The sequence below is a fragment of the Cokeromyces recurvatus genome, assembly GCF_025118155.1.
Source record: "Cokeromyces recurvatus strain NRRL 2243 chromosome Unknown BX663scaffold_44, whole genome shotgun sequence".
NCBI classification, from domain to species: domain Eukaryota; kingdom Fungi; phylum Mucoromycota; class Mucoromycetes; order Mucorales; family Mucoraceae; genus Cokeromyces; species Cokeromyces recurvatus.
In genome coordinates, this window is record NW_026251430.1 from 56,069 (window position 1) to 76,438 (window position 20,370).

At 29.9% G+C, this 20,370-nt stretch overlaps 6 protein-coding genes across 6 annotated transcripts; 3 read left to right on the forward strand and 3 right to left on the reverse strand.

The window, feature by feature from the left end:
* Nucleotides 1-502: 502 nt before the first annotated feature.
* Nucleotides 503-5,236, reverse strand: BX663DRAFT_556092 (uncharacterized protein; the record flags this gene model as incomplete). The annotated part of the gene is made up of 12 exons (XM_051531687.1): nt 503-546; nt 612-752; nt 818-976; nt 1,035-1,128; nt 1,199-1,330; nt 1,404-1,513; nt 1,585-1,755; nt 1,852-2,050; nt 2,133-2,182; nt 2,242-4,058; nt 4,123-4,786; nt 4,855-5,236. The coding sequence occupies 12 exons, from the start codon at nt 5,234-5,236 to the stop codon at nt 503-505; spliced, it is 3,963 nt and encodes a 1,320-aa protein (XP_051378125.1).
* A 757-nt stretch (nt 5,237-5,993) lies between these two features.
* On the forward strand, nt 5,994-7,607 carry BX663DRAFT_443674 (kinase-like domain-containing protein; the record flags this gene model as incomplete). The annotated part of the gene is made up of 5 exons (XM_051523580.1): nt 5,994-6,173; nt 6,234-6,317; nt 6,390-6,474; nt 6,542-6,675; nt 6,813-7,607. The coding sequence occupies 5 exons, from the start codon at nt 5,994-5,996 to the stop codon at nt 7,605-7,607; spliced, it is 1,278 nt and encodes a 425-aa protein (XP_051378126.1).
* Nucleotides 7,608-8,421: 814 nt separating this feature from the next.
* BX663DRAFT_525839 (uncharacterized protein) lies at nt 8,422-9,155 on the forward strand. Its single transcript, XM_051529833.1, has one exon. It carries the CDS (start codon nt 8,527-8,529, stop codon nt 9,043-9,045), a length of 519 nt encoding a protein of 172 aa, XP_051378127.1. The 5' UTR covers nt 8,422-8,526; the 3' UTR covers nt 9,046-9,155.
* Nucleotides 9,156-9,203: 48 nt separating this feature from the next.
* Nucleotides 9,204-13,212, reverse strand: BX663DRAFT_480575 (uncharacterized protein). The gene is made up of 3 exons (XM_051524342.1): nt 12,210-13,212; nt 11,239-12,106; nt 9,204-11,185 (listed from the first exon to the last, which is right to left on the reverse strand). Exons 1-3 carry the CDS (start codon nt 12,868-12,870, stop codon nt 9,391-9,393), a joined length of 3,324 nt encoding a protein of 1,107 aa, XP_051378128.1. The 5' UTR covers nt 12,871-13,212; the 3' UTR covers nt 9,204-9,390.
* Nucleotides 13,213-14,904: 1,692 nt separating this feature from the next.
* Nucleotides 14,905-15,282, forward strand: BX663DRAFT_420334 (uncharacterized protein; the record flags this gene model as incomplete). Its single annotated transcript, XM_051522398.1, has 1 exon — nt 14,905-15,282. A coding segment is annotated over one exon (378 nt), but the record flags the coding sequence as incomplete, so codon positions are not given.
* Nucleotides 15,283-16,864: 1,582 nt separating this feature from the next.
* BX663DRAFT_556096 (uncharacterized protein) lies at nt 16,865-19,875 on the reverse strand (the record flags this gene model as incomplete). Its single annotated transcript, XM_051531688.1, has 13 exons — nt 16,865-17,016; nt 17,088-17,162; nt 17,255-17,467; nt 17,536-17,712; nt 17,771-17,842; nt 17,907-18,058; nt 18,112-18,190; nt 18,386-18,680; nt 18,749-18,940; nt 19,006-19,149; nt 19,251-19,505; nt 19,580-19,685; nt 19,763-19,875. 13 exons carry the CDS (start codon nt 19,873-19,875, stop codon nt 16,865-16,867), a joined length of 2,025 nt encoding a protein of 674 aa, XP_051378130.1.
* Between the last annotated feature and the right edge of the window lie 495 nt (nt 19,876-20,370).

The following is a 20,370-nucleotide window of genomic DNA, read 5'->3' on the forward strand; positions in this document are numbered from 1 at the left end:
AAATAAAAGCTAAAGAAAACAAATAGCAGTAAAATTTACAAGGAGCACAGAAAATCGCTTTTTTAAAGTTTAAATATAATTTGATTTGTTCGGTTATATCCAATCAACTAATCGTTATCTTTATAATAAGTGAACTAAGTTATAGTATTTTAATCAAAAGATTTTGAATTGTTTTAATTCTGAAGACAGACAAAAAAAAAAGAGTAGAAGTGAAACATAATAATAAAGTAGCATTAGCGGTGAAACATTAAGCAGAAAGAACAACGTGGTATTTAAGCAATAATTTATCTTCCTCCCGCTAAATAATGGAATAAAGGGATACTTATTTATTTTTTGACATTTTATAGGCTATTATTTTTTTAAGTTAAAAGAAAGTTACTGAGGTCTTTATTATATCAAGCTTATAAATGTACTTGCATATGTACTAAATACTTCCTCCTCCTCCCCCCTTTTTTTTTCTGTCTGTTTACCGTGTAATTTTGATTATTAATGGTTATATTAATTAACTTAGTGAAGTGCCTGAAGGTGTTACAAAGTCGAATTTGCCTATGTAATCAAAGTGTTACATTTTTTTATGTGATATGCATATAAAAGTGAGCTTATTTTCCTACCTGGAATTGAAATAAAATAATTGCATATTTCCCTACAAAATCTTAGTCTATATTGATCTGGAGGTACAATAGTAACTTCTTTTCTAGGCTGTAACGTTGATTTACTTTTAGATTCAATTTTTTTATACCACGTATAGGCTCCTATAAAATCTTTTTTTTTTAATAAGTTAAATGTGTACACTTAAAAATCATGCGATATTTTTTACCTATTATACCAACAACTATTTCATGTTTATCTTGGTCAATACCTACTAATAAAGAATAATCCATTATATTACATTTCGCTAAAAACTCTGTATCATTTCGAATAGCTAATTCCATAATGGCTTTTGATGTTTCATATACAGGAAAATACATTCGGAATTCTATGTACAATATAAAATTTAAACTCTACCCTTTATTATCTTTTTTATCAAGTGTTACCATTTAGCCAATCTCTGTCCCACAAGGTAGTATCATTTTTTTGTTTGTGGACTTTATCCAAATGTCGATCATGTATCCCTTTAAAATCAAATTTCTACATACAACATAAACTATTATGTTTTTTTTTATTCTTATTATTATTCAAATGTCAAAATGAATTTTACCTTAATAATATTTTGTTTAAAAAATAAATATTCCATTACAAGTACATCTAAATTAAATATAGTCTTTTTATCTAGTAGATTCTTCGTTTGAATTGTAAAAAATCCAAATATTTTGGCCAGTATTGAAGGTTCCTAAGTAGTAGATTTATATTAGGTTTCTCCTCCACTATATTATCTTTATATAAATATGTATATATCTGTATACATTGGCTGATTTTTTTATATGTTCAAAGTAATTTGGTGCAAATTTTAAAAAAGCATCTTTTTCTGCTATATTCCAGGCATTCATCATTTCTTTTATAACAAATCGATCATCTAAATAATAATAATAATAATAAAAATTAATTTTTTTTTTTATTTAATGACACTATCATTATTATTTCCACCTTGAGATTTATAAAAGCGACTTTTACTTTTACCACCCGTAGTTGACCAAGATTGACATCGACTAATAGATTCAATCATTAATTGATTTATATCACATTGCCTACGAAGTATTTCAAATTCTTTTGCATAGTATACAATGCAAGTAAATTCCACTCCATCATGAATAAACGCTATCATGTTTTATTTATGAATTTATATAATCTACCTACCTAACTCCCTTTCTCCTTTTTTTTTTTTTTTTAGTGTTAACTAAAATTACTACTTACTATGCTTTAAATGAGGGCTCATTATTCTTTTAATAGAGTTGGAAGGAATTTTATTGTAAAAATGAGATGTTATATTTGCCTCTCTTTTTTCTTCTTGTTGTTGAATAGAGACTAAAGTTTTTAGAGTGCGTTCTGTAATATGCTTTCTTTTTAGCAATAAATCTTTCTTTTCGGGCTTACTATCATCTTCTTCTTGCCTCTTTGTCCAAATCCTAGTAGACTTCAAGTCATCTTTAACAATAAATTCCTTTTTTTTTTTTTTTAGAATGATGCATACTTACTTCTGCAACGCTTGATTTAACTATTTCTGTTATTGTTGTACGAAAGGATGCTAATAATACTTTGCATCAGAAGAAGTTAGTTCTATGATGGATGATAATATGTATTTACGTTCAATAGATGAGTAATATTTGTCAAGAATATATGTTGGTATTGCACTACTACTAGTTGTAGTGGTAGCAATCGATTCCCTTTTTTTGTTTGTTAAAGCTGCTAATAGATGTGAATCATTGTCCTCCGTTATGACAGTAATAACAGGTTCTTTAAAGGGTGCATCAGGATGACTCTCATTTTCTTCATATTGTAGCATGTCTCGAAAGTAATCATTTGAACTCAATGTATAAGCGATGATAGAGGTAGGCTCATCTTCACGAACAAGGACAGAAGATCCAGGAAAACAATGAATCCCCTTTGATTGAGTATACTCGGGTCGATGATCCCAATTGTAAATAGTATCAGTAGTTACTTGAAAACATTTTTTTTCTTCTTGCCAATCTGCTAGATATTCAATAATAGATTCAGATTGAATGGCAAAATAACGTCTAAAGTCATTTAGTTCATTTAGATTTGTGTCCTGTAAAGCACGTTTCATGGCTTTGTAATTCATATCGAGACGTTTACTTAATGCCATGATTTCAATTTCAAGTAGCTTTGCTTCCATTTGTTGTTGTTGGGAAAGATCTTGTCGCTGTTGCTCTAGGTATTTTCGCTTGCATTCGGTCATTGTATAGTGCTGTAATGCATTTAAATGGGTTCGAATGGTCTCAAAAAATAAATCGACATCCCGTTCTGCACTCTTATCCCTCCACTCCATTAAGGTTGTTATACTCATTCTTGGTGAAGAAAAAGAGAATTCGTTCTTTTGTTCTACAATTCCTAAAGATAACCGAATTTTTGGCATTCGTATTTCATAATAGGTCATATCATTATCATGATATGTGAATTGGACACAGATGTCCTTATATTGGAAACACCTTACTATATGTTGACCTTGTCCCCCACTCTTTCTGTCATTCTCTGCCCTTTTTGTATGCTTGCAGAATGGTTCAGGTGATGCCAGTGTTGCACTATAAAAGATAAGCTCCAAATATTTAGCAAAGGAGAAAGATCCTGTTTCTTTGCTTAAAATGGTGGGTACCGTCTTTGCATCGTCACATTGATTGCATAAAATCCATGTCATTATCATCATTTCATGCGTCTTTTCAGTAGATTCAAGAGGCTCACGTGTGCTAAAGCAGATTTGAATCCTTCCGATTCCATGTGCAAAACTCAATGTATGCTTTATGAATGACTGCTTGCAACAGTCATAAAACTTGATGGATCGCAGATCGTCGGCTGTAGACGGTATTATAGAAGAAGAAGAAGGAAAAGGGGGGAAGAGTGATAAAGAGGAGATAGTTTTTTTAGTAGTCTCATGATTCTCAACTTGAACTGGGTTATTATTATTATTATTTAATTTATTCATCTTTATAGTCGAGGAAGAAGATGTCTCTACTACGACTCCAGGATCCCATTGTGATTGTGCCTTAGTATGATAGCGACACTGGTTACACCAATAATAAATTAGATTACCTAATGGCTGATCAAAATTTCTTATTGGGAATAGGTTGAATAATGTATGAATGATGTTGTCTTTCGTCGTTGTCGTCGATGATGATGATAATGATGGGTGGTATTTAAAATAATGAATTGTACTCAGCAAAGGACCTAAACAAGGCTTATCGTGATAGTCTGTAGGGAAGCAAGTAAATGCAAAGGTGATGCTTTGATGATTCCTAAAGCTATTTAAAGAAGTAGTGTCCAACATCAAATGTTCTAATCCCTTTTTGCTGTCAGCTAATAAATGAGATGATGAGCGAATCGAAGTATAGGCTGTAATTGACTGAGGTAATTGCACCATCTCTGTTATTAAAGGAAATGCTTTATTCCTATTTTTGAGAAAGAATAGATGTAAAAGAAGGTTCTTCAGGACTTTTAAACAAGGATACTTACTTATCAGAGGATATATTATATTGATCCTTATACAGAGTTAAGAGTCTTTTTTGTTCTTTAATCAACATCTTTTCTTCTGTTTCAAGCCTATTCAGTAAAATTGGACATGGGAAATGACAATTAGGTGAAGATGATATAAAAGAGGCATTTTCAATGTGTAGTTTTAGTTTAGAAAAATAATCATGTGAATTTTCCTGCTTAATAGTATCAAAGTTTGCAAAGGATGAATGATGACTGTATGATAGCTGAAGGCTTTTATTGTTTCTAACATTTAATAAAGAAAGTTCGTGCTTGGTAGTTTTACCTACTTTCTTGAATAAAGATTTTGAACTGGACAAGAGATGCATATGAAATGGTTTCCAACAATTCATAACGGTAGACGAAGAAGTTGAATCATGATGTTCTTTTTCTTTTAAAGAAGAATATTTCTTTGTAGTTTCGTCAGAAATGTTAATACTTTCTAAAGAGTTCCAGTTTACGTTATACGATGATATAATCAATTTCACATGACTATCTCGCATAACATAAGTTTCCAAATAAAGACTATGAATCAAGTAAACTAAAGCGTCCACTATTTCTATTACATTTTGTATTTTGATTTTAGTATCATTCAAGCCATATAAACGAATAGTTCCTCCAATTGGAAACCTGAATGAATGATGACCTAAAAGAAGAAAGATAGAAAAGGTATATTATTATTATTATTACTATTATTATTATATTGGTTACTACCATTGTTCAATCGTACTCCGTGAAAAACTTTGGTCAGGAACCTTGATTCTATTGGATCATTTATCGAAAGTATCTGTAACCAGATTTCGTTGTTGTTATTATTATTTTCATCAAGCAATGATAGAAAATTAGTAGATGAAGAGGAAGCATGGATAAATTTTTCAAATAAAACAATTCCAATAGAATATAACACTTTTGACCAAGGTTCAAGTAGGAGAGAAAACTCACTTAACCAATTATCAAGCAATTTCAGAATGTGAATGCGCGATTGACTATCAATGACTAATGTATTGTTGGAAGGTAGTGGCTTCATAAGGTATTTTTTATCATTCAATTTTCCTTTTTCTCTTATCCGAGAAATTGCGGACATATCATTCTTCATAGCTAAAAGAAGAGTAAGAGAGAAAAAAAAAGGCTAATAAAAGAGAAAGAGAAAAAGGAGGGGAAAAAATGTTTGTAGCACCTACAAATCTTTAAATATTAATATTTTAAAGTTTTATGTCAAATTTTAAGTTAGTTTTCGTGATACTGCATAATAGAAATACATTAATTATTGAATAAAAAGTAAAATATATACATCTTTTAACTGTGTAAATATATTTATAGAGAGATCATTATTTTATGAGTTGAAAAAAAAAAACCTCAACTAATCTAGCATATTATTAACTACTAAAACTTAACCTTTATTAAGCTTTGAGAATAGATATTACATATATTGAAAAAAACAACAATAGCAAAAAGTAGAGTATGCATTGGAGTTAGTCAAAACGATAGATTGCTAAATTAGGGCGGTTGTTTTTACTTGTAATACTCTCCCGCCTTTTTACATTCCCTTTAATAAAGTTTTCCGAGTTCAAAACAACAACAAAGAAGAAAAATTAGGAGACTGCAGATAAATGAAAAGCTTACTTATTTATTTTTTATCCTTGATTCAAAGACTATTTTTAATTTTGCCATTTATAAAATGTTTTCATTATAATTTCTTTTTATCTTTTTCTTTTTCTTATTTTTTTTTATTTTTTTTTTATTTTTTTCTTTACATGATAGCTCCAATTATACAGTCAACAACTATAAATAGTGATTATCAGATGTTAAACTTTTCCTCTACTTCAACGGAAGGAAAAAGCAACAATAAGAATATGTCAAATGTATCAGAAAAGACGGTAGAAAAAAACGTTCACAATAAAGATGTTCCTATAAGAGCATCTTATGCCTCAAGACTAGTACCAAGATTAGGACCCTATCTTTTATTAAAAACGCTTGGTGTAGGTGAATTTGGAAAAGTCAAGCTAGGGAAGCATTTTGAGACTGGACAAATAGTAAATATGTCTATCTGATTTATTATTATTATTATTATTCATTTAGAGTTAAAATATTAGGTGGCTGTCAAACTGATTAAAAAGGAGAACATCGATTGTTCAGCAAAACTTGATAAAATCCGAATGGAAATTGTGATTTTAAAGGTAATAATAATAATAATAAGCATGCTTTTTATTATTATTGTTAATACTAATTTGAACTAATTTTATGCTTAGAGGTTGAATCATCCTTATATTGTTAAATTATTAACTGTTAATGAAACAAACTCTCATCTTGGAATAGTATTAGAACATGCTGAAGGTTAGTTTAAAATAATTTACCGAAGAGCTCTTTTTTTTTTCCCGAATAAACCAAAAATATATAATAGGAGGAGAATTATTTGAATACATCTATAGACAACGTTATTTAAAAGAGGAAGAAGCATGTAAGCTTTTTTCTCAATTGATAAGTAGCGTATATTACATGCATCAACAAAATATTGTACATCGTGATTTAAAACTTGTAAATAATTCTATTTTTTTTTCTTCTTTTCTTTCTTTTCTATTTTTTTTTCTCTCTCCTTTTTTTTTTTTTTTTTTATGTGTATGATATTTAATTTTAAGGAGTTTTTTTTTTTTTTTCTATACACATTTATTTAGGAAAATATCCTTCTAGATCGTCATGGTAATATTATTGTCACTGACTTTGGATTTGCTAATCAGTTTACAAAAAAGACTGGTGATCTGATGTCTACTTCATGTGGGTCACCCGTCTATGCCGCGCCAGAACTTGTAATGACAGGAAAATCATATTCCGGTAAAGGCGTTGATATATGGTCATGTGGTATTATTCTTTATGCAATGTTATGTGGCTACCTACCCTTTGATGATGATAATCAAAACCCAAATAGCGAGAATATTGGACGTCTTTATCGATATATCGTTGCAAATAAACCAAAATATCCAAAATATGTATCTACAGTAGCAAAGGATCTCATTGAAAAAATGCTTAATTCTGATCCTAAAGAAAGATGTGATATTGAAACTATCATGAATCATCCTTGGCTTCATAGATATAGGGAACAGATTTTTAGACCTATAGAAGATCTTGAAAAGGAAACTATCTATGAGAAGGAATTGTTATTGAAATCTATTCAACTTAGCTATGACTTGACACCTGATCATTCTAGTATTCAAGATGAAAGCTTCCCTTATGAGCCTGACACGTGTTCATTTATTTCTTCTTGTAGCTATCCAAAAGACATGTATTCAATGAATTCGATTGTAGAAAATCCTCATCAGAGTGATAAAGCATTGGTGGTCAGCAAAGCTATTCATCATAATACGAAACCAACTATACCAGAAACGCTTATTTCATTACCTATAAAAATAGAAACTTCTTTAACAGGTAGTATATCTTTTAAGAAGCAATGTTTAATAATGATGAAAAAATGAGAGAGCGAGCGGGAAAAAGAGAGAAAGAGACTTACCTTAAAAAAAAAAAAAATAGAAAAAAAGATAGATTATTAGGTAGCAGCACAAGTAGCAATTGTAATAAAAATGACATAACAGCAATAATACCTACTATGATGCCCATTGTGAATAATAATAGCACCGTAAAAGCCAAAGTGAAAATAGAAGATAATCATAAAAGTAGTGTACTACCTAATTTGATATCCACAACGCAAGATAAATCAAAAAGACAGACAATAATGCAACAAAGGAAAGAAAATCAAAAGTCATCCCTATTACAACGACAGTTTTCATTAAAGAACAAATTAATCTCAAATCTTAAACGACGATCAACAAGTACTGGTGGTAATAGAAATAATGCAAATACATCTTCTTTAATGCCAAATCAAGAACCTGTCGTTAAAAGACATTCATGGCAGCATATGTTTCATCGTAGTATTGTTACAAAGGATCTTCCACCAAATCCACCTGAATCACCTAGCGTTGACCATGCAAAAGGAGAGATCTTAAAATCATGGTTTAAAATGAAATCAACGCACTCGAAACGTAAGTCCTTGTTTTCATTATGTAAATTCATATACATGTATACATGTATATATATATATTTTTTTTAAAAAAAAATATGTATGTAGATATGCCTTCAACTTTTACGAGGACTGTAATTAATTTGGGAGGTCAACAACAACAAGGTAGTCAAGATTTATCGAAAAAGTCATCTTCTCATATAGAGAAAGATACATTAACTCGACAGTCACCACCTATGACATCCACAAACAATCAGCAACAGCAACAGCAACAGCAACAGCAACAGCAACAGCAACAGCAACAGCAACAGCAACAGCAACAGCAACAGCAACAACAACAACAACAACAACAACAAAAACCTACTATCGAGGCTGAGATGCGTACCTATAAAGGCTCTATGAATCGATCTGCAACTTTCACCTCAAGATCACCTTTAGATGTATTGTTGGAGATCAATAAAGTCTTACTTGTATTAGGAATTGAAGTGAAAACAGTGGAAGGTTATAAATTAGAATGTACACGACAAGCTGCTACTACTACTACTACTACTGCTACTGCTGCTGCTGCTTCTGCTGTCCATCCATCATCATCTGATGATAAAGGAGGAATGCTATCTTCCTCTTATACGATTGAACAGCAACAACAATCTATTTATGGACACCCTAGTTTTGATCGTGGTGATGAAATTCGGTTCTCGGTTGAGATTTGTCGCTTTGAAAATTTATCTGGACTCTTTAGTGTACATATTCAGTGTCTTTCCTCTTCTCCTGAAACCTATTCGACTTATCAGTTTATTGGTCAAAAATTACTTCGTCTTCTTCAATTCGGTAATGTCATTCGTGATACTAATTTTGATCTCATATTAACGAATCATAATGCCATTTATGATACATAAAAAGAAAAAAAAATGTAATTCTTTATATTATTCTCCTATTTAGACTTTCTATTAAATATACACATAAATAACTTATATATGTATATATACATATACATATAAATATATACACATATACACACAATATCATCATCTTAAAAGATATGTTTATAAAATATGCAGATTTAATTTTCTAAAAAGCTCTTGTTAAGCCTTTTGTATATACATATACATATACACAAATATTTATATGAATTTTAAATAAAAATAAATAAATTGAAATGAAGTGGAAAAGAAAAAAAAAAGAAAGAAAGAGGTATGAGCAAAAGAGCAAAGAGAGATGAATAATAATAATAATAACATTAATTACGTATATCCGCGAAGAATAGATTGCGCTTTATCAGATTTTTTGATCAAGAGTTGATGACTGTCAAGGTTCTCTTCAGTTGTTGACATGACATCATCAGTATCTGATAGATCACAGGCAGAATCATCATCTCCTGGATGATATGCAACAAAGCGTCCAAGTCGACTTAAACGATCCACAATAAATCGACTCCCATTTATAGACTGTAAAGAAGGTAAACGAATCATGCGACGTAAATTTAATGTAATCTCACTCACAGATTCTTCAACCAAGATTTCCTTTTCAACACTTTCCAATACTTTCATACTGTCAATCCACGACTCTAAACCAATATAAGAAACAACAAATTCAGCTAATATCATAACTGTTGATTCTAAATCCGTCTTTTCGTCTCCTTCACTGATATTTGTTCGAACTTTATTTTGTAGTTTACGAATAGCAGAACGAAGTACCTCTGCATTTTCTAATTCAACAAGTCCTTGCTTTTGCTTTTCGATATCATTACTTTTTAGAAAGACAGCACCCACAAGGATATGAATCATTGCCTTTTTGATAAGTTCATCTAATTGATTTAAAAGAGATTTTTGTGAAATGGTAGAAGCTTTGCAAGTCATAGATCGAGGTACACGTTGAAGTAGAGTAGGTAACCATCTCTCTGCCTTTTCTATATCATTCTTCCAAATAGCTTCAACAACAGCACCAACAGAAGCCAACCAGTGAGCTAATCGCTGTTGATCACTGATTGCATTTAACTCTTCATGTTCAGTAGACTTTATATTTGCAGGTTCAGTTAGTAACATAATATCAGAAAAAGATGTTTCAAGACTTTTGTCAAGGGAATTATTCTTATTTTCATAGTGTAAAGCCATTGTATTGATGAGACGTTCAAATTGAATACAAAGGTTATCAAGGAGATGTAAAGTAGAGAGAATAGCGATAGGTACGATAACAGGAGCAGTGTAGGATATAGATAAAGGTAAATTATCTGTTGTATTTGTAGGGGAGGATGTTTGATTACGAATAATTTTCATCATTTCTTCCCAGGCATAAGTGTTGGGTATATCTTCAATAGAATTATAATCTTGATCAGGGTCTATCCAAGCAAGGGATTGCATCCAAATATAACTCTCCTCAGTATACGAATCAAGATTTACTTCATCATCGTTCTGACCTTTACTATGATTGACAGCAAGAGACCAAAAGTAATTTGATATTCTTTCAGTAATATGTTGTTTAGGGAGGACAAGAGAGAAGATGATGGCAGCAGTAGCGTAAGCACGAGCACGAGTTTGATTGACATGTTCATGAGAATCTTCATCAAGTAGATCAACCAAGTTAATCATACGAAAGCAAGAATAGAGCATTGTCAAGCGAGTATTGACAAGTGCACCGCCAAGACATTTTGTTTCATTTAGTTTAATCCATTTACATACCTGATCCCATTCTTCATCAGGATTTCTACTTTCATTTTCACCATACATAATATCATAACCAAGGATATGATGAGAGAAAATACGGATTGCTTCTTTGCATAAAGGAAATATAGCTGTTAAGGTACTTTCAGGTAAGTATTCTTGACGCTTCATTGATTTTTCAAGTATAGTATAGACTTGTCGAGATTTAAGTTCACCCGGTGTAACATTATTATTCAATAATTCTTTACGGGGAGTCATTGTTCGTTTTGTTCGAGTCACGCGTTTTAATTTAAAAGAAGAGCCAAACAACATAAACTTGGCATAAGGGAATAATAATTGAATAATGCAAATGATAAATACAACTGTTCGCAAAGCAGACCTAATAAATAACTAGATGTTAATATGAATTTTTTTTTTTTTTGTAATTTTTACCATCCACTATCAAAATTAAATAAAGAGCCAAGAAAAGATTCAGGAGAAGTGTTGGCATCATTCAAATTTTTAGACACTGTATCAACAACAGTTCTTGAATTATGATGATGATTTTGATATTGATCATCAGAACTTGGACCAGAGGTTAAAGGGGAAGTTGAAAAAAAGGTAATACACATGAAAAGAGCCATAAAGATTCGATTTGTCATTGCAGGTGGAGTCACTGGATCCAATGAAACCGGGGAACTAGAAGAAGATTCATAATCATCTAAGGTCTCCTGTTGATGATCAGCATATCTTGCACGTTTTCTATTAGAAGCCTTTCTTTGTTGCTCTTGCTGTTTCTGGAATTGACGTTCCAACACACGTTGTTTTTGTAACTCTTGTTCTCTTTGTTGCTTCTGTAAATAATATTGCTGTAAAATATCAGGGCCACCAGGAAGCTGACTTAAGATATGTTGAAGAGTTTGATTCTCACGACGCATATCTTCACCTGTCTTTTTTAAATGATGAATGTATTCTGTTGCTTTTCTTAAAATAGTTGCTTTATTTAATTTTGTAGCTACAGCAACCCCGTCCAAATATTCTTCGCTATCATCACCATCATCATCTTCCTCATCACCCCCTTTATGTGGACGCTTATTAGTACGAGAATTATTATCTTTCACTTTAGCATGTAAGAGCGCAGGTACAGCATTTTTTAGTTCAGCAATACGGTCATTAATATTATTACGATAACGCCGCTCGATAGCATTATGAGCAGTCTTTTTATGTTGACGAACTCCGTTTGATGATGCATTATTTGCAACATTATTTGCAGTATTATTCATCATATTATTAGATTTTAAACGTTGAATAGGAACTTTACCTAAAATAAAATAAATTAAAAGATTTCATTGGTTAAAAATTAAAAAATTTTTAAAAAAGATTTACATGTATATGGACACACATATTAAAAAAAAAAAACCAACCTTGAGTAGTTTTAGTCGTGTCACTTGGAGTTCTATTTGTCAATAAACTAGTAGTAGCTGTTGTATTATTATTATTATTATTAGCAATATTAGTATTATTCCAATTCATAAAGTCAAGCGAAGGTATAGGCAGGTTTGAATCTTTAGGAGAAGATTGTATATCTGAAATGGGAGAAGTTTGTTGAAATAAAGGCATATCATGTTGTAGTTGAGAAGGTTGAGGAGATAAGGAAAGATTTGTTTGAATGTTATTATTTTGTGGAGATGAATAAGGTAAAGATTCTGGACTAGCATATTCTTGTTTAATGTTATTGTTTACATTAGTTGTTGAATGATTATAAATAGATTTAAATTGTTGTTGTTGCGGTGATAATAGGTCAGCAACAGGGTCATACAATAATGCCATATCATTGTTATTATTCATAAATATAGGTTGAGCTTGTTCCATTCTATTGTTAGTGATTGAATTATATAATTGACTATCCATTGGTAAATATTTATCGAAATCTTGCCAAGTATCTTGTTGAAGAAGAGCAGCTTGAGCTTGTTGTTGTAATTCCATGTCGAATTGAGAAAGTGAAAAGTAATTTGAAGAATCTTCTTCTAACATCGCACTTGAATCGGCAAATAGATCAATTGGAAGTGGTGCGAACGCTTCCATTTTTTTTTTTATTTTATTTTTTAGTATTAAATGAAGATTTGTGCGTAGAATAAAAGAAGAAGAAGAGAAAAAGAAAAAATAGAAAATTAAAACTTTCTCCACTTACATCCCTCCCCCACTTAACCACTCATAATGGTAGAAAAGATAAAATAAAAGTCCGATTACCAACTTTTGAACGTGTGAAAAAAAAATGGCCTGATTATATTTATAGTCCAAAATACGATGATATACAATTTGGACGGCTAAAGAATTAACAATGGCAGTAATAAGTCATCTATATAATTGAACGTCACATTATTGATTTAGTGTTATTGATCTTTAAAATGTATAGTGCATTACAAGTAAAATAGATTGTTTTACTGTAAATATAAAGAAACAATAATAAAAGGACTATTATATATACAACATTTATTTTAGTTTTTAAAGTTGTTGAATACAAAATATGAATTGCTTTTAATAGAATCTTCTTCTTCCTTTTTGTGTAATAAAAGAAATGGATATAAAATTTTTATGGTTTATTTTACTATTAAAATTAACAAGGACACTAGCAATAAAAAATTACACTTTATGTACGAATGATGCTGGTAATTATTTATTTCAGATTGATTGGGCAAATGCAAGTTTCAATACTTTCAATTTCCAGCTTTCTTTTGACATCTTTGGCATAACAAATATAAATAAGAATCAATCATGTATGTATGCATGTTATGTAAGAAAGGCTTGCGTGTAATTGACTAATTCAGCGTTTACTAGACTATTTTGCAGAAAAGACACAAATTGAAGTAGGCATTTCTAATAAACATAAATTTAATTGGATAAATCAATTTTGTAAAAATGATAATAAATGTCCTACAATAACGACTATGATTTCTAATAATTGGACTTTATTTCAAAAGGTATTATCATTTATATGCTCTGTTATATCTTCAATGTTTGTCATATTCATATCAAGTTAAATTAATTAGACTCTACAATTACAAGAATTTCATTTACCATTAGCAGATATCAATACTCAATATTCAACTTGGATAGTAACAGATAATAATCAAATTAGTCAACAAATGATATGTCTTCAATTGGCTCCTATAGGTTATCAAGATCCATTTTGGGCTCATCTCTTTACTTATCTTCCTATCTCTATTGGCTTATTCATATTACTAATTACTTTCTTTTCTATCTATGCAACGACTCCAATCATGGTTGAAGATAATAATAGGATATTTGTACTTAATTATTTACCTACTGCAATACAACTTCGATTACCTGATATCTCTGAAGTAATTTACTATGCACAATTTATATTTACTATGGGTCTTCTGAACTTGTCTTATCCAAAGTTTTATCCTTTATTTTCTTCTAATTTTGCTTGGAGTTTTCTATTATTTCCAATTCGATGGATTATAAAGGATAATAATACATTATCTGAAGCAAGTCAATATCCAGAAGATGATGACTCGACTGTTTATTTTGATACTGGAATTTTAAATATGACAAATAGAATAGATCTCGATATGAATTACCTGTTTGTTACAGTCTTGGTTTATTTTTTACTACTTGTCGTTACACTTTTACTATTGAAAAGTATGTTCAAGTCTTTATTTTCAAGTCAATATGTTGGAATAAAAAGAAGAAGAAAAGTAATGCCTTTCGCTTTATTCTTGAATCATGTTCTTAGTAAGATTAAGAATCAATGATATACATACATACATACATACATAAAACTAATTTGTTACTATAGGTACCATGTTACAATGTATGACCCTCTTTTATCTTCCATTAACATTGACAGGTTTATATCAACTTATGTTATCAGCTCCATGGTATATATTATTGTCTGCTGCAATCGTGATCGTCTTTTTATCTTCTCTATTATATGCTTGGATTGGATTTATTATGCTTAGATTGAATGGTGGTGATACCATCTTGATTCAACCTTCTACTTTTGAAAGGACAAATTCACTTTACTTTATGTTTACTGAGAGACAAAGGAAATTCTTTTTATATACTATTTTACATAAATTGGTTCTTTCACTCATAGTAGGTTTATTTCAACGAAATGGTACAGCTCAACTTATTGTCATTATCGTCATTGAAACTATCTATTTCGGTCTTCAATTATTTAAATGTCCATATGCAACAAATCAAATTAATATCTTTTATATAACAATCGGTTTCTTTAGACTATCTCATGTCTTGTTAAATATCGTTTACCTGCCTAGTTTACAATTATCTGAACATGATAAACAAGTAGTTGCTTATGTTCAAATCTGTTTTCATATGCTTTGTTTTATTCTTCTTTTCTCTTTTACGCTTAAAAATCTATTTAATATCCTCCTTGGGACATTAGATAATCAATTTAAAGGACAAAACCCGGTACCTGCTGTCCGTATGTTAAGATGGCGACGATATAAAAGAAATAACAAGAGTAAGAACCCGAGTCATCAATATCAATTGCATCCTGCCCAGGAATACCTTCCTAATGAAAATCACTTGATGATTGTACAAAATGAAGGAATAGAAAATAATAAATTATCTTTTATAGCAATGCCATCGTTAAAAGGAATCAACAGTAACGAAGAAAATAATCAGTCCAAGATAATCCATGATAGACAGCAACCCTATACCAGTCTATTATCATCTATACAAAAAGATGACATAATAGAGGGACCATCACGCTATTATCTTTCAGATTCAACACAGACATCTGTACTACATCATACTCCCCCTCCTATACCACCACCACATATTGAGTTACCCAACAAAATAAGACATCATCAACAACAACAACAAGTAGTAGTAGTAAGGGAGATGGTGAATGACAATCATATGCAATGAATAAATAAAAAGACAAAGATACTAATAAAGCAAAATCAGTAATAATAATAATAGCATAGAAACTTTGTTTGCGCTATGAATAAAATATGCTTAATCTCTTTAGTTATTAATATCTCAGTTACTAGAATATAATAAATTCGGTTTTAAGTATAGTTACAGTATTTGGCTTTAACAGTGAAAAAAAAAAAAAAAAAAAAAAAAAAAAAAAAAAAAAAAGTGAAATCAATCATACCTATAAATAGTTTTGGCATACATACATACATGCATACATACATGTGTGTGTGTGTGTGCGAACATAGTCTTGTATAATAAATCACGAATACCTTTATCAGTAAGTAAAGCACATTGTGCAAGGTTTGAATATTCTTGAACTACTACGGGTACATTTGATTTGTTTAAAGTCACCTAATAATCTTGATAACTCATTTGTGCTTGACGTATGACAGAGTGATAAAGTATAGAACATTAGAAGAAAATTAAGTACAACAACAGTCAATTGAGCAAGTAATTTTTTGTTTTTTCTGAAAAAATGATGATAGTGCTCGAGCTTCGACCCAAAAATGGGATTTTTATTATTCGCTTTTTTTCGAGAACAAATTGGAAGTATTTATTGTTGTATTGCGCAACCGTACATCTTTGTTTGTTAAAGCAGACGAATTTAATTTTCAAGTAGATATTTTGACTAGTTACATTATTGTCTCTAATGAAAAGAATGATATCCGTTAAGACACTCTTACATTAGATCATTATTATTATTATTTCCATCTTTATAATAGAAAAAAAAAGTAGTGTACTATTGAATTATACTTTCTTTATAAACGATAATGCCTTTTTTTTATTATTATTATTAGAGTAAATAAATAATGCAAACAAATGTATGTCTTCTTCAGCAGGAAAATAACATATATAACTATTTATATTATTATGTGGGTGTGAGGGGAGGAAAGGTTTGTACAGCCAATTTTGTATATTTGTTAAAAAGAAAGCAAATGACACAAAATGACTATTATAGCTTTATTTTTTTTATTTGCATCTCATTACCTAGTAGTTTTGAAATGCCATCATCAGTCACTAAAGTTCGATCAAGATAAAGTGTCTCTAGTTCACTCAAATCTAAATGATTTTATTTAATTTAATTTCAAAATACATATTATTCAAGTTAAATACCTTTTAATAGTACAATTCCTTCATCTGATACTTTAGTTCCATCTAAACTCAAATAACGTAACTTTTTCATACATGCAATAGATTGAAGACCTTCATCAGTCACGTTGAAAAACCCTGTTAAATCAAGGTAGTCTAAGGGTAAATCTAGTATTGTTATGTTTTACATTAGCTTAGCTTACAATACACAACTAAATAATAAATGATGAATATTAAACCTTTGAATTTTGATAAAACATTATCAAGCTTATGTTCACGGTTTGGAAATTGAATATATCTTAGTTGAGTTAACTCTATACAGCAACAAAAGAAAAAATAGTAAGATAATTTTGCATATGAATATTAGATAATATAGAGTGTATACCTCTTGGAAGAAAAGACAAACTTCTTGTAGTCAAAAATTCACAACCACCTAATTTGAGTTCAATAAGCATATGAAGTTGGCAAACTATATGTATTATATCTCTATCAAGTAAGCAGGTATGACTAAGATCTAAATGCTTTAACTTAATTTCGGGATCCTTTCTTAAACGTAACTCTTGTTGTTGGTGTTGAATATAAGTATACGCTAAAGATAGTTGTAAAAGATGTGTAAATCCTAAATATGAAATAGATACGTGACTATGAATAAATAAAGACTATACATTTATATATTCATATATGTACCATTTATAATAGAGACTAGAATATTATTTTCTTTCATATGTTTATTCAAGTGTAAACAGCCATCAAGAATTAATATTTCGAGTCGATCTTTAAATTTTGCATTGACTGTCATGGATAAAAGTCCATGATCTGTAATCTTAGTTTTTGATAAATTAAGATAACTAAGATTATACAAGTCTAATATAAATTAGTGTTTTGTTAATACAACACATAAAATAAAATAAAACTCTCTTACTTTCAAGTGATTTTAAGCCTTTGTCTGTCACTTTACAGTTACTTAGATCCAAATAATTCAAGTGTTTTAGTCCTAAAAGAAAAGGGACTTAGTATAGAGAATAAAATACTTACTATGATGGGAAAAAAAAAACTACCTGTTAAAGAGTGAATACCATGATCTGTAACAATATCACATCCACGGAGACTTAGTCTAGTAACAGATAGAGATGAATTTGATTTTGCTAATTCATCCACTAATGAATTAGTGCAATATTGATATGAATCTAATACTACATTTTGCAAATAACTATATAAAAAAGTATGAAATGAATCTATATTATATGTGTATATATTTTTTACCATTTTTTTGCTAGTCTACTCAGAGTTGACACATTTAATTTTCCATTTTTTACTAAATAATCTAATAAAGATTCTGCTACTTCAGATGATACATTCATAAGGTTTTTAAGTAATTATTTGCACTTGGTGAATATTGCAATAAGAGTCCTATTATACAATACAATTATTTTAATGATTTTTTTTTTTTTTTTTTTTTTTTGCAAGTCCCCATTACCTATTACTGAAATTGAACAGATCTCTTTCAATGTTTGTATACATTGTTTTATACTTTTACTCTTATGTTGTGGGTTACTATTATCTTCATGAACCAAAGATAAACGACGATTTTCAAAAGCATTCAAAAAATTAGATCGTCTATTGATAACAGCCATTTCTTCTTCTTCTTCTTCTATTGAACTATTTGCAGTAGAGTTATTTTCATCATTAAGATGAGAAGATGGTGAAGGATCAGTTAAACGATGCCCTGTTTCTACTGTTTCATTCCAAAGAAAAGTTTGATGAGGATGAAGTATGGCATTTAAATGGTTCAAATCAAATATGTCTTCATTATCGTCTGTATCCATTTCATTCTATGGATATCTTTTTTTGTTTAGAAAATAATTTACTATTTATATCGTATTAAAGAAATATAAGTTACATGGATAACATCATTTAAACTTTCTGACGTATCATTCATAGATCCATTAGTATCTTCTTGATGTATTGTTTCATCAGTACTTGTTGCATTGAATTGAATTAGTTTAACATTTAAAGCAACATTTGGTAAAAATTCTGCTTCATGCATGTTCAATAAACCATCCTGAATAGTAAAACTCTTTCTCGGGAAAGTCTATGTGCAAATAAATAAATGTCATATTTTAGCTTTTCTTTTCTTTTTTTTCTTTTTTTTTTTACTCTATCTAACGATATATTCTCTATAGACAAGTCCTGTTGCAAAGATAACTTCATTTCCTTGTCTAGAACAAAAAATAGTACATCTTTTACTGTTGCTTCTACAGGAAAATATTCGCGAACAATTGAAAAATCTGTAAGTTTGAACTAAATATTGTTCCCCAAAAAAAAACAAAAAAAGAAAAGAAAGAGAGAGAGAGAGAGTAAATATAATAATATTATTTTTGTTATAAGCGTAGATATATTACTTGAATATATGCAAAATTTTGTGTTTCTGATAAAGATAAAGCACTCTTGTCAATGTTTTGTTTTTGCTGTTGTTGTCGTTCATTCCAAGTGCGTTGCTTTATTCTACGTCTTCTTTCTTTGTCTTGTTCAATATCTATTAATATCTTTTTTTTCGCTTCCTTCTCTCTTCTTTTTTCTTGATTTAACTCATCAGTAAGACGTTTGAATTCCTTTTGCTGAAGTAATTTGCTATTTTCATTCTCTTTTTCTTTTTCCTATTTTTTATTTATTTTAAAGTGACGGCATAAATATTCTGTCATCATATGATTATAATATCTTTGTTTCTTACTGATAATATGGGTATGCTAAGCATAGACGAAGAAGAAGAAGAAGAAGAAGCTATAGGCTTTGTAAATTCAATTTTTGTTGTAGGAGGTCGACTTGGATCTAATAACCTATCAAATAATAAAAAGATATTCCGAAACTATGTGAGATGACCTTAATTCATTTCGAAATGCAAATGATGTTATACCACTCAATAGCGTCCTCAAGCGTACTATTGACTTTTAAAGCTTGTTTACATAAATCAATATGAAATCCTAGACCCAAAAGATAGACTAAGGATTCATCATTTATGATTGACATGCTGATTCTTTTATTTTTAAATTTGCAAAAAAAATAAAATAAAATAAAATAAATAAAATAAAATTTATGCAACCGAGACATTAACCATTATGGTATTATAACCGTCACAACGAATATTCAGCATAAAACACACACACACACAGTTTAAACCTACAGCAGTATAGATTAAAACATATCTTATTGAAACTAGGTTGTTTGATTCGTTGTGGGAAGAAGATACTATGCTTATTTATCATATAATAATAAAAGTCACACAAGATAAAATAATAGGTTAAACAGGATAAAGAGAGTATTTATAAGGTTATCAGATATAATTGAAAGAAATTGATAGGTGGACCACCTCTCTTGAGATCCTCTTTTAGAACCTAAGCAGTTGGTGTTTACCTCACTTGAAATACACTGCTGCAAAAAGAAATATATTTGTCCCCTCATCTCCTCATTTGGTTAAACATACTTTCTCTTCAGTATATATTCTTTACAACTTGTTCATCCTAT